We start from the raw sequence: 14256 nt of genomic DNA on the forward strand, positions 1-14256 counted from the left end.
AATGACACTCCCTGATGGCAGCAGCCATCCTCAGGATGCAGCCTGACACAGACACACACACAAAAATTCCCTAGATCCCAAACTGATTAAGTATCTGTGGGATGATCAACAGTGGCCCCGCCCCTCAACCAATATGACCCAAAGACCCCACTAACAACATTTATTCATGCTGCCTAGCAGTTGTTTCCGTAGTGTAGTGGTTATCATGTTTGCCTCACATGCGAAGGGGCCGAAATTGGGTGGAAACAAATATTTATGATTGAGAGGAGAGTGAAGGACAAAATCTGTATAATATTGGATATCCCTCTCACCTTCCACACAACAAGCTGTGGCTGATGGGAAGCCCATTGAGACAGCATATCATCCATCCCTCCCTCCCTCCCTGGTGCTGAACTGAATGCTGTAGCTTTAAAAATACATTAATTTCACTACAGTCAAAGCTCTTCTTACAGTCTTCTTTGGAGGATCTCTCCAATATGTGGCATGTGTTTGAATACTGTAGAGCACTTGCCCATGTATCTTCAAGGGAATTAATTATGCTAATAATAAAACTCCAATTTACTAGCTTGGTTTTTCAAAAAACTAAGAAAAACACTGAAGACGTTGAAAAACTAAAGTTGCTTCATGTGCCCCAATACATTTCAATAGAGGACATTCTTGTGAAGTGAGGGCTGCTTGTGGGTTCAGTTTAAGGTTTTAGTTTCAAGTTAGAATAAGGTTTAGGTTAGACGATGTGCTCTACCAACAGGGGTCCTCAGAAAGACAGAAGTACAAACATATTCTGTGTGTGAGTATGCTCAACCTGTGGGAGGCAGGTCTGATCGTCCAGTATGCGGAGGATGCCGTGTGGCCTGGAGGAGATCAGCTCCAGACAAGAGTGGAAATTCTTGAGCGGCACTGGATACCACTGGATGTTTTCTGTGCTGTACTCCTCCTGCAATACACATACACACACAGTCTGAATGCAGACTGCTAACCCAGCTTATGTGCTTTCTTCTGTGAAAAAAAAGAAGTTCAAAGATTTTCTTTTTGCTCCCGAGAACAGGCACCAAAACCACGTGTTTCATTTTAACTGACATTAAAGTTTTATTAAAGTGTAAGAAAGACACAGTAACTGTGGTGCATTCTTTGTGCAGGTCTGCTTGTTTTAGCTTCACTTTAGAATAAATGTTTTGCCATCTTAATTTACAGTCTATGGTTCTGAGTGGAGCTGGACCCAGGATATTGTTAGCTTAGCTTAGCATTAATTGTGGAAACAAGAGTAAACAGCTAGTGTCGAATACACTAAGGATAATTTTCTTACATGTTGCATTGCATGCCATTTTGTGACGTTATAAAGTCTACTTTGGACTATCTGTCTAGTGTAAATACGTGTAGTGCTGGTCTCTGTGCAAACACAATAGAACTAAAATGTCATTGTAATAAAAAAATTTTGTGAGGCTACATAGTGTCACTGCTACTTGCACCCATTGCCTCAGAGAAGTTCAAAACCAAAAGCTGACTTTTTTTAGTTATCAAAACAGCCTGATTGATGGGTGCTACCCATTGGCCATGTGGCACATACAAGGTAGGGTCAGAGCATCCTGGTATGAGGGACATGGGATTTTTTGAATATGATGAAATTTAAAAGCCTTCTGAAAATACATTTAACTTTACAAACTATATTTTGAATATTTGATACACCCAGGGGGTACCCCCATTTAAGAATTAGTGACTTAAACAATAAAGATGCCATGATGTCATGTTAAATAGTACATTTTAGAGAAACTCTTACACATATTTTAAAGGTTCACAGAAAACCTTGGAAGGAAAACATATTCATTACTTATCTAATAAAGGGTTCTCTAAGAAGTCAGTAATCCATTGGAGGAAGCAGCCCAGTTAACTTACTAGCTAGCTAGCTAGTTAGCTAAGAAAAAGCAAGTATCATGCTGGAGGAGGGGTGTGTAGTTGGTCCAGAAGTTGTCACTATTGGCTTCCAAGTGGTCCATGGTGGCACCAGTAAATCAGAAAATTGACAAAGCCGACTGTTCTAGCAACAATTTGAATATGGTGACATATTAGAAAGCGGCATTTTGACAAACAGTTGATCTTCATGGATCACATCTAAACCCCACTGACCTGCTCCTGAGAGATCACTGCCTTGTTGACAAAATGCTGCAGCTGCTCATTGGCAAAGTTGATACACAACTGCTCAAAGCTGTTCACTCCCAGATCCTGCATAAGAACACACCATATCCATCGTCACCAGCACATGTCCAGTCACTCTGAGGTTTCCAGACTCAATCCAAGCTGGATACCGACCTCGAAGCCGTAGATGTCGACTACACCCACGGTGCTGTCCATCTCTCTGGGACTCAGCCAGTCATTGATCTGTTCCAACAACCAGTCAAACAGGACTGAATACAGGGCTTTGGCAATGGCATCTCTACACAGGAAGAAGAAAAAATTACATCAGTTGGCAGTGTGGAGTATGAAAGAACTATGGGTAAATGGGACAAAGAAGGTCCAAGAAAAAGAAGAATAAAACATATTAATGGAGATATAGAAAGTAAATCTTACTAAATTAGCATGTTGGAAGTTATCATGATCAGACCCATTATTAAAGCCATTCTGTTCTGGATGGAAGTCAAAATGACCTTCTCAGTACTTCACATTTAATTGGGAAATGATGGGATGGAGAATACTGACAACTGACAAACTTCAGAATTACTAGAAACTGCACATATTCTGTTATCACAAGAATGCAGATGGGGTCACGGCCAATCCAACATACATTGTGGATTTGGAAAGCTTCCCTCATGGAATGGCAGTCAACTGTGGAATGCTGCTGGGCCTGAGGGTCTGCACTTTCAGATCTGAGAGCATGGTACAAGCAACTTATAGTGTTGTTGCAGAATGAGAATGAGATGGAATGTGAGGTTGACAGATAAAGTCTCTCATTTAGCCTTTTACAGAAGGTTTCATGATAGTGTGCAGAGGCTGTGCCAGACTCTCGTGGTAAATAGGGAGCTAGATTTGAAGGCAAAGCTCTTCATTTACTTGTGCATCTATTTTCCTGTGCACATATATGGTCATGGATGTATGACAGTGATTATAAGAATGAAATCACAGACCCTGTACTTGTTGAATGATTCCCTAACACACTGTGGCTAGTGTCACCCTAACCGACAAAGCAACATACCATGCCTGGTTGGACTTGTCAGACATTTTTTGACTACTAGCTTAAATCTTCTTTTTTTAAGATTTCCTACCGTGATTCTATGGCACTTTCCACAGACAGGGGGCAGTAGATCCTGTCGTAGGTGGTTTCCTGTAAAAGTAAGCTAATCAGTAGACAGAAATGTATACATGAGAATTCAGGGGGAGGATTGACTGGTGTGTGAAAGTCTACTGACTGTTACTCTGTGAGTAATCACAGTCTGCAGGGCCTCAGAGGAAATCTGCAACAAGGAGCCAACCCTCCTGGCCTCAGCCTCACTGAAGATTCGGGCCACCTCAAATGACTCACTCTGAAACGACAGCAGCTGACCCATGACATCAATGTCTGCTTTGCCTAACCCTCACTCTCCTTCCTCCTGCACACACGTACCTCGTAAGAGCTGAAGCATATGTTTCCAAGCTGGAGGATAGAGGAGAGGATGGCCCAGATGATGGAGATCTGATCACCATGGAGGCCGATGGTCTCAAAGCACTGAACCAGGAGTTGGAAGTCCTGTTTGTCCTGCTTTGCCCTCATCTCACAGGCACCTCCCTACAGGCATGAAAATAGTGACATGACAGCTATTTGGCTATTCACACCTAAAGCCACTGTGCAGCTACCTCACCTCCATGCATGAAGGCTACAGGAAGTAGTACAAAGTATCGAGAGCAACAAAGCCCTCATGTGGGGGAAGCTGTGGTGGAAGAATGAGTCAACCAAAGGGCAAAGGACTAATCTGGACTGGGGTTGCATCCTGTTTGAAGCTAAAAATCAATGTTGACTTTTTTTTAGGCTCAGTCAACACATTATAACTTTTTAATCTTATTTTTTCTGGTTGTAGTCTATTCATGCTTGACTACTCATGCCTGGGTACAGGCATTTGCCAAGAATAAATGTATAATGAGTGAAAAAAAGGTAAGAACATGAGTTAGTAGTAGTGACAGATGTACTCTGTGTGATGTACTTGATTTAGGTAGTAATAGGTCTCCGCTCCTTGCAGGTAGAGCTCCTGTTTGTCCCAGTCATTCAAACCGGCCAGCAGCTCATAGAACACATGGTAGTTCCTCTCCTCATTGGCCTACATGGGACACGAGACAAGAACCAGTGACACACAGTGACATCGACTTACTTCATGACACCTAAAAAATGTACAGATATGTTAGGGACTGTGAGACCTCGGTACTAAGGAAGTACCTTTCATGATTATCTTTCAAGTATTAGACAGGTCTACAGACAAAGTGAATGTTTGATGTGACAGGTACAAGAGAAAAAGTCATAGGTTTATTAACATAACATTATCAAGCTTGATCTTCAGAAGACCATAAATATCTGGCTTAAATGTTGTGCCAATCCACCAAGTAGACTTTAAAATATTTATTTATTTAATTAATTATTTACCATGTGGTCCTCACCCAGTGGTCCTATTCACAATCAAATGTAGATGCAAAAGTAAATGGGATGTGTGTCTCTTTAAAAGTGGTTATTGTGGTGAGTGTGAAAGTGATTACAAGCACTTCTGCAAATGCAACACCACAGACTGCCACTGCACACTTCACTCAGTGGCCTCACCTGAAAGACAACCCTAGACTTCTCTAGGAGATATTTGGATAATGAAGTCCCTACAACTACTCCACTGTCAGCCAAGAGGAGAGACAATAGACAAACAAACCACGTCAAATGGAGCAACGAAGGAACAGAAGCATCAAAAAAATTCTGGTTAGAGTGAGATTTGATGGACTCACTGGAGAATGTGGATGTGGAGATATTTGCCAAAGCGGCTGGAGTTGTTGTTGAGGATGGTCTTGGCATTCCCAAAGCTCTCTAGAATTGGAAAGACCTCCATGGGCTGGTTACGAAGAAAAAAAAGAGTGTTTCAGAAATGAAAAATAATTTGAGGACTGAGGGGCACAACAGATTTTCTGCACCAAAGTGACTTACCTGTCGGAGGTTGTCATTTCTGCCTTGGTACATGGAACTGAGGTAGTGAACTATGAGCTTGGTAGCTTCAGTCTTCCCTGAGCCACTCTGACCACTACAAAACAACAATCAAATCATTGATAAATATGCTCAAAACCACAAACCTGCTGGTGATTGTAAATAAATTAGAATACGATGCCTGGGAAACATAACTGTCTATGTAAAACTTAATGACTGACTGATCAGATAGACTTAGACAGACTTTAATGATCCATGAAGGAAATTAAATGGTCATAACAGCCTTATTCAAAAAGATGAGCTGTCATAGTGCTGGATAGAGTAGAGTATAAAAAAAGTTTTGTAGCGTTCACTAAGACTGATTAGTCTGCTGGAGAATGAGCTCCTCTGTCCCTCTAATGTTTGGTGTAGTGGATTGGATGGATTGTCCATAATGGGGAGCAGTTTATCCAGTGTCCTCCTGTCCCACCGACTCCAACTCCCTACCAATCACATGTTCAGCCTTTTGGATTAATTAGTTGATTCTACTGGTGTCTTTTTTGCTCGTACTACTCCCCCAATAAACCACAGCAAAGAACAGAGCACTCACCACAACAGACTGGTAGAAAGACTCTAGTTACTTACTGCACACATTGAAAGTGATACTGGAGATCGGTTATTAAATTAAAATAATGATGAGATTTGGCAGGTTCGCTGTCAAACCACAGTATTGCATATTTTTTATACTGTTATCATCAAAATCCCATCTACCATTGGTGCTCTGTTTAGTCATTTTTAGTATTTGAGGTTGCAAATGTGAGTTGGTGCTTTAATCCATAAGAAAGACGCAGAATACTACCAGCCTCCACTTTTTAGTGGAAGGTTTGGGGTAAAACCTGAGGCAGGAAACGAATAAAAACTCGTGTGAAAGCGTTGTTCCCATCAGTACCTTATGATGATGCACTGCTCCTGTGTTGAGGTCTGAGAAAGACTGAAGGCTGAGTCAGCTATGGCGTACACATGGCTGTAGAAGAGCACAACAGCAGAACATCAAACACTTGTGCAACAAAGAAATACGAGGGGGGAGGTGGGCTCAAACCTTTGTCAATACAAAGTTTTTGTTATAAAAGAATGTAGAATAATGTACAGTAGTGTTTGCTCACGGTGGGTTTCTCTGCTGCTCTTTGCCCAGGTATTTCTGTCTCAGCTCCTCTGTGTAAATGTTAAGAGGCTTAAAGGGGTTAATGGACAGTAGCATGTTTCCAATGTAAGTCTGTGGGAAAAAGAAAATGTATTTATTTATTTATTTTTTTGCTGAATAAATGCACACCACTGAATGAAACCCCTGCTTTAAAAAACATTGTTACATACAGATAATGTACCGTTCACTTGTGCAGCTACAACTGACAGGTTTGTTGTCTTTCTATGTATATATGTCATAGGCTACCATGCCACAGTAAAGAAGCTGCAACCAGCTATACAAAGACCAGCTGTGATTATAAGGTAGGCAGATGGATACATAGAGTTCACATTTGGGTGGACTGACCGCTTTACGAAGCAGTTGACTGTATTGCAACTTGTAGTGATCATGATGTCACATCCTGTTTCTATAGCGTCAAACAACTAAAATGAAACTTACTACATATGGACAGAAACATTCTTGTAAGGATATATTTGACATGTATTTTAGTATTTGAAAATTAACACTTGAACATCCATTAGCATTATATTAACTAAAACCAAAGAGACGATCTGTTTTTGTGTTTCAGTTTGGCCCAAGTCCCATGCACTAACATGGAGGAGGTGGAGCTTATGACCTGCTTTCCATCATCCACATTCATACAGTCCATGGTTTGAATCAATTTCCACACAGTGGCTTATACAATTTGTTCTGGAAAACCACTTTTACATCTATAGCAGTAGGACTGAGGCAGCTGAGGTAACTTCTACCAGTCCTGCATTCTTTTAGCACACTGATTGGATGTTTAATTAGCTTTGACACACTGATCAATAAAAACTTCAGATACATGATTATCTGCATAGCAGTAGTCTGTGAGATGAAAAAAAAATGCTGTCAGCTACCCTGTATAAGTTTAAGCCAGCATATTGTTCCTCATATACGTTTTTCTCTACGCACTATGCACATGAGAAGTGTTAAGAAAACAGAGGAGAGGAGTTAAGGACTGAAATGCAGATCATAGTGTACATCATAAATTGTATAATTTATCTAATTTCAGTTGCAGTGCAGTAATGAAACTTACATAAATGAAGTCACGTTGAAACCGCTTCTTCAGGTTCAGAAGTACTGAACTTTCGCATACTTCCCTGAAAACAGAAGAACTGGTTGAAATTGTGCACAGTTATACTGTAAATACTGTATATTTGTGAAGGCATATAAACTCACTCCAGCTGGGACAGATCCTCCACCTCATCCACCTCTACAGCTCTTTTGCTGCCAGGCATCAGCACCTGAAAAAGGCAGACAACAGAGATATGAGGACATGAAAGCCCCAGCTCCTACTCCCTCTATTTGAAACCCCCCTCTAGTGAACTTTAGATAGCTCAGCCCCTACCTTATATCCACAGCCACCTTCTAGTGTGTCTAATATCGATTTAAATGAGCTTTTCAAAAAACAATTAATGAATCTTCTCAAGAGCCCTTAATGGTTTAAGGTGGCTTTTGTTGCAGTACTAATGATCCTCTCCGCTCATAAGCTTTCCAAAGCAAGTAACCAATCCCATTGCAGCGGCAGAGCAGTGTGATAGCTGATATACGGCAATCTCATAGCAGCGCACTGCTGCGTGTTGTATGCTCTATTGTTATTTGCACAGACCAGGAAATAAATAAACCAGCAGCAAGTCTTTTATGTCCTATTGTTTTGTACGTACAGCGGCTGTAAGTGATGAGGTAGAACTGATATGCTGACACTCCAAGCCACATTAGCCAACTATAGAGTTACATTTCTGAAAAATGAGGTAGAGTTTATCTGTTTAAAAAAATAAATAAATAAAAACATTCTGGCATGTTGAGGAGGCATAAGGACCTGAAAGACACGGGAGAACCCTGTGTTGGATCACCATTGGGATGGTAATGCTAGTGTGCTGAGGCCAGTCAACCATGTTGGGTAACTACCACCATGAGGTAAGGATCCACGGAGGATCAAACATAAACCAGTGACAGGGCACTGGAACTAATTTGAATTATAGAACTTCCTCCTAGCATCTTACTGCCTGATACTCGGACACCTTCAGAGATCCATGAGTAGATCAGAACTTATATGGAAGAACATGAAGGACCAAGCAGGCAGAAGCAGTCACCTGATAAACGATTCTCATTAAACAATTTGATTTATGAATGGCACAAAAACTGAACCTTTTTTTCAGTAAAATCTTCTACATCCAAAGGAAAACTACACACATTACTTATTACATTACTTACATATTGTTGTTCACAGAGTATGAAAGAAAATTCACTATGTCACAACATTAAAACCACGGTAGGTAACATTGATCACTGACCAGAAACGTTTGGAACTGGTATTCATGTGGATGGACTTAGACATGTGCCTAGACCAGACCAGACCAGCACCCTCACCACATATTAATGACATTCCTTTATGGGAGCAGCCATCCCCAGCAGGATGCAGCCTAATACAGACACACACACACACAAAAGCGGAACAACTCAAAAAAACATGAAGAACAGCACGAGGTGTTGACCTGGCCTCTAAATTCACTAGATCCCAAACTGATCAAGTGTCCGTGGGATGATCCACAGGGGCCCCTCCCCTCATCCCATATGACCCAATGACCCCCATTGACAACATTCTGTTTCCAGACACCACAAGACAATATGAGAAGGCCCATGTCCATTCTCTGATGAGTCACAACTGTTTTGGAGGCACAAGGGAGAGCTATAATATTAGGAAGGTGGTCATAATGTTATGTTTGATTGGTGTGTGGTCATGCTAAATGTGAGATAAAGCTGATAAATCTGCATGGATCTATGCACTTACAAATGCAAATGTAGCTGCATATATTGGCAGTTTGTGGGGGGAAGAAAACCCTACCTATTCCATGGTTATGTGACATGAATAAATAATTTTCCAAAAATAAATACAACTCACTCTGTACATACATGTACAGTGAATATAACTAAATGAAACCTCTTGACACTCTCACACTAGTGTATGCACTGTAAATCATCTATGTCAGGATGCAATCTCCTATCCAGAAGATAATGAGTTGTGAGGTGTATATAACACAGTAGCACACTATTGTCTGGAGATCAGACTTTAAGTTTGTGTACTGTGCATTGAGGTGCAATATACCTACCTGTGTGCTAGCTAATCGCCTCTCTAGCATCTCCTGGGCAGGGTCTTCTGACTCCCAGGGCCCTCTGCCATTGTGGGTAGGAATGGTCCTTGCCTGACCTTCATCATCATAAACTGTCCACTTAGTTAACTTCTCTATTGTTTGGTGGGGCAGCAGGTTCTCAGCACGCAGCCAGTCCTGAAACACAAGGCTAATGTTCCTTTGTGTTCTCCCTGAAACACTCTGATTTAATGAAGTGATATCTCCATTGTACATTGACTCTTGTTTTATAAACAATATATGTTAGAATGTTGTTTCATGGTCACAATTTCACACTTTGTGAAGAGTTAATGTGTGCATTCTACTGTATATATTGCACATACCTGAGGGTCTCCACTCATCCGTGGGTTTCCAGTCCAGTGTACCTCTGGTTGGGCGGGACAATAAATACCCCCTTCACCCATCAGCTGGGCCACTTCCCTGTCTGCCTCTTCTTCATATACAGACCGAACACCGGATCTCGCTGCATTTCCCTCCTCATTTGGAAAGGGCTGAGTGGTGGCCCTGGTTATCCCAACTGCACTCTCCCTCTCTGGGTCTGGTTCCTTGGCCCGTGTTGGTCCTCCACCTACTCTTCCCCTTGACAAGGACATCTTGTTGAGGTTGATCTGGGATGGGTTCAGCCTCCCTCTAGCAGCCAGTAGTATACTGGTTCCATCAGTGTCTGGGGCAGCCTTCTTTCGATCCTCAGTAGTGGATGACTCTTCCAGTGTACCACTGGGCTCTGGGCTCCTCTCTGCCACATCTCTTTCAGATGTTAAGCCTTTTGTCAAAGGCTTCTTAATGGACTTCAGGAGGCTGAGATCTGGTTTAACGGGAAGTACGAGCTTGGCACCTGGCTTTGGGGGTTTGGATTCTGAGGCAGGTTCACCTGGTGGGCTTGATGGAGTTGAAGTTCCGGGTACTACAGGAGGTTCCTCGGCTGTCTTTGCCTTGACTAGTTTGTTCATCCTTGGAAGTACTACAGCATATTTGGCCTCTACCTCTTTCTCCTCAGCTGGGACTGCCTCTTCCACATCCTCATCCTCCCCTGCCCTTTTCAGAAGGCTCGGTGTGTCTTTGCTTGGTTTGTCCTCTGAGGAGCTTGGGTTTTTCTTGCTGGTCAGTTTGTTCTTACTGGCAACCCTCATGACCATTCTATGTTTGAAGATATGACCCTTTGTTTTTTTGGGGCCTTGTTTTCTTTTTACTGCGCGAACAGAAAGCCAGCGAGACACCCCAATGGCTTTTGTCCAAGCAGAAAGTTTCTTCCTCAAGTTTAACCCCCGTGGCATTTTCTTTTGAATCCAACCAGACACTCTCCGAAGAGTCGTCATACCTTTTCTTTGTACAAGCAATCGTTCCTTAGACTTGCTGGACCCCTCATCAATAGCGTCACTCTCTATTGTCTGCTCATCTTCTTTTACTAACATCTTGTTTGCTTTGTGTCGAAGAGATGCCATCTTGACTTTCCCCAAGAGCAAGTTTTGCGGCTGCTCTCTGACGACACCTGCCTCCTCTGGCTCCGGAGCGGCTTTTATGTCTTTACCTTTGGCTTTAAGAGGCATTGTCCGGTTTCGATCCTTGGTGCCTTTGGTCATTGTTGCTTCGGGTTCCTCCTCCTCCTCCTGATCAGCTTCTAGAAGAGAATCTCTTTTTTTGATATTTTTTGTTTTGCGGGCCAGAGATTTCGGGAGTTGAGCCTCCTCTGTTGAAGAACTTGGTTGATCATCTTTCGGCGGTTTCTTTTTGTTCTTTTTTTCTTCCTTGGCTTTTTGTTTGGCTTCCTTTTCTAACCTCTGCTTCTCTGCTTTGGCCCTTTGTTTTTCAACTTTCTCAGCCTGCTTATCTGCTTTAGCTTTTTTAAACATCTTGGACTTCTCTGGATGTGCTGGCTTCGAGGGATGTACAGTCTGTCTGCGCCGTCTGCAGCCTTTATCAGCAGTTGGCTTTTTAGTGTCCCCGTGGGTTATCTCCTTGTCTTCGCCTTCATCCTTGTTACTGGCCTCAGATACTGGAGCGTCCTTTTCCTCCTCTTCTTCCACACTGGATGCAACAGGTACGGCCTCAGATTCACTTCTGCTGGACTCAGCTTCCCCTTTGTCTGATTCCTCATTCGCTGACTGTTCTGTATCTCTTCGAGTATCTGATACCTCAGTCTCCCCACTGCTCTCCTCACTCCCCTGCGTCTCAGCTGGCTCTTCATTACTCTCCTGCTCCTCCTCCTCATTGTTACCAATTTCCTCTTCTGTTGCCTCTGCTGAGCTTTCTACATCACTCTCTGATTCCTCCTCTGGCTCACTTTCTGTCTCTTCGTCACTTCTCCTGTTTTCTTGCTTGATGGGGCGGTTGCTCTTGCCCCTCCCTTGTATGTTTGAGGGTGCTTTTGGTGGAGGTTTGGGGATCTTGTTTCTAACCCCTTTAATCTGACTGTCTTTTTCATGCTGAGGCTGTGATCTACCATTAGCATTTATTACTAGTCTGCTTGTTTCCTTTTCTTCCAAATCTCTCTTTCTATTCTGACTGACTTTATTCCTTTCATTATTTTTCAGATCAGTGGGCCTTCCAGCCTTCACAGATGGAGAATTCCCTCTTCCTTTTTGCTTAACATTAGGCACTTCATTTGGTGGGGTTTTCTGTTGATTTCCTTTTCCTTTTTTTGCTTCTACCCTCTGCTTTATGGCATTTGTTCTAGACTGGGACTTTAGTGGTGGCATGGCTAATAGTTCTCCAGAATTACCTACGCAGTAAAAAAACAAAAAACAAAACAAACATTAAACATAAAATTTTTTTTTATTTTATTTTTTTATTTAGAAAAATGAAGGTAACTACAGAGAGTGGAGCAAGCATACGGAATTTTTTTTTAATCCGTTATTGACACACTCGGATAAATACATCTCTCAGTAACTGGTCAGTTAAGGGAAGCATATAGAGTAACATGTCTGTCAAACTCAGTGAAACCAGGTCCTTGGCTCAGCCTTATCATCACCAAGACTAGGTTTCACACTTTAAGTCCCTGATCCTTGTCTTCAGGCAAAGAACACTCAGGTCAGACCAAGTTTAGCCACAGCTGACCTGAATTTTTGCCTAAAAGTCATTGCTAGGCTTTGCTACACTTCCAGGATTAATCTCCATGGAGTGAAGATAGTGGAACGAGGCAAACACGAGGCAAATATCATATCATCATTCTATGCTCCCACCCCCTTTTTTTTTATTGGTATACAATGTTTTCAGTAGCTTAAATTAAAATAGTAGTGAAGGCTATCTTTAGATCTGGCTATATATCCAGTGCACCCAGGGGGTAAAGCAGTGAAAGCTCATTTCAGTGTAATATAGCTTACCAGGCTTCTCAGGTGTAACCCAGGCATGGCTGGGGGGCTGCAAAGTGCTCCGGCTTGTCCTCAAGAGCTGGTGTCACCAATACAATCGTGCGCCTAAGCTCATGAGGAGAGCCGAGGGGCAGTTATACACCAAATTCCCACCCACCAACATTATACAGAGTGCACACTGCATCATATGCAACACACACCCAACAAAGCTTTATGCATGCACACGATGACAAGCCGAGATGGTGTGCACCAGAGCACCCACACACCAGCACAAAGTGCTTTCTGAATTATTCAGCACTATCTGGCTGGTCACACAGCTCCGCTGCCTTTCATAGGAGCAGCTGCTGAATACTTGGGAGGAAAGGTGAGAGGTGCTTGTTGATCGAGTGATCAACAACAGGTGCCGATGGAGAAGACGGGGAAAAAAATGCAGAGCAGAGGGAGAGGTACCGTTACCTGGAGATTCCATCAGTTTGTGCTGGAATGACCTCTGTTTTAAATGGTAAATGTCTCGCAGCAAATCATACATATATGGCAGTTAATATTTACAATAATTAAATGATAATTAAACAATATTTTTAAATTTAAAAAAAATATCTGGGTGTGTGATTTAAACTGTGCTTTAAAAAAGATTCATGATACAATTACTGTATTTACTTATTACATTTTTAAGAAATTACTTTTGTTTTAAGAAATGCTCACATCTACATCTGAAATTAGACAATACTTGTCTAAAACACAAAGGGGCTATACTGTTCAAGTTTCACATTTTGGAATGGGCTATATTTTCTAAAACAACGTAGAATGAAAACACCCAAATAATCTAGTGTACTAAAAAAGAACACTTGCATTATAAATTGAATGTTCTTTTACATAGCTGGAAAAAATTAATGTGGCTTAGCATTTCAGCCTGAGTAAACATTTTCCATCTGCGTACCTTTCTATGTTGTTGATCTGAAGTAAATGTGAAAAACTTACATTAAAGCGTCAATGTAGCACTTTCAACATCGTTAAATCTTTTACAATTCAGTGTTCTGGAGTACAGAGACACCGCCAGCATAAGCAATGTCACTCCCTTCTCCTTTTCAATTTAATGGACATCATCAGATACCTAGCTAATTAACAGCTGAGTGTATCCAGTAGATTTTGTCTTAGAAGTGAAACAACCTTAACACCACTCAATCTAATAACTGAACTGTGACCTGAATTAATTGAAGCTTAATATAAGAGGCCCGGGCATCCCAGACACCATTTTATACTCCATTTAATGTCTTCAGGTTGCAAACGACAAAGCCTCATGTTGCGGGGTCATCCTCCAACAGTGCTGCTGCTGTTAGCTGGCCCACTCAGCCAGGTCTTTAGAGAGCTCAGGTTGCAGAGGAGCCATCATGGCTCGAGGCAATTAGCAGACAAAGCGCCTCATTCTATAATGGATGATAAAAAAACTCTTGGCTGTGC

At 41.9% G+C, this 14256-nt stretch overlaps 1 protein-coding gene across 1 annotated transcript in view; it reads right to left on the reverse strand.

Moving 5' to 3' along the window:
• The window catches only part of myo15b (myosin XVB), a 43065-nt gene extending 30879 nt beyond the window's left edge, over window positions 1-12186 (reverse strand). Inside the window, exons 1-16 of the mRNA XM_047609783.1 lie at window positions 9814-12186; window positions 9452-9628; window positions 7521-7585; window positions 7378-7441; window positions 6280-6389; window positions 6066-6140; window positions 5141-5234; window positions 4945-5048; window positions 4772-4835; window positions 4167-4280; window positions 3593-3754; window positions 3399-3512; window positions 3255-3313; window positions 2305-2428; window positions 2122-2217; window positions 803-934 (exon numbers count right to left, since the gene is read on the reverse strand). Of these exons, the coding sequence (XP_047465739.1) occupies window positions 803-934; window positions 2122-2217; window positions 2305-2428; window positions 3255-3313; window positions 3399-3512; window positions 3593-3754; window positions 4167-4280; window positions 4772-4835; window positions 4945-5048; window positions 5141-5234; window positions 6066-6140; window positions 6280-6389; window positions 7378-7441; window positions 7521-7585; window positions 9452-9628; window positions 9814-12186 (3927 nt within the window). The remainder of the gene's footprint in view (window positions 1-802; window positions 935-2121; window positions 2218-2304; window positions 2429-3254; window positions 3314-3398; window positions 3513-3592; window positions 3755-4166; window positions 4281-4771; window positions 4836-4944; window positions 5049-5140; window positions 5235-6065; window positions 6141-6279; window positions 6390-7377; window positions 7442-7520; window positions 7586-9451; window positions 9629-9813) is intronic.
• Between the last annotated feature and the right edge of the window lie 2070 nt (window positions 12187-14256).

Source organism: Mugil cephalus, chromosome 16, assembly GCF_022458985.1.
Source record: "Mugil cephalus isolate CIBA_MC_2020 chromosome 16, CIBA_Mcephalus_1.1, whole genome shotgun sequence".
NCBI lineage: Eukaryota > Metazoa > Chordata > Actinopteri > Mugiliformes > Mugilidae > Mugil > Mugil cephalus.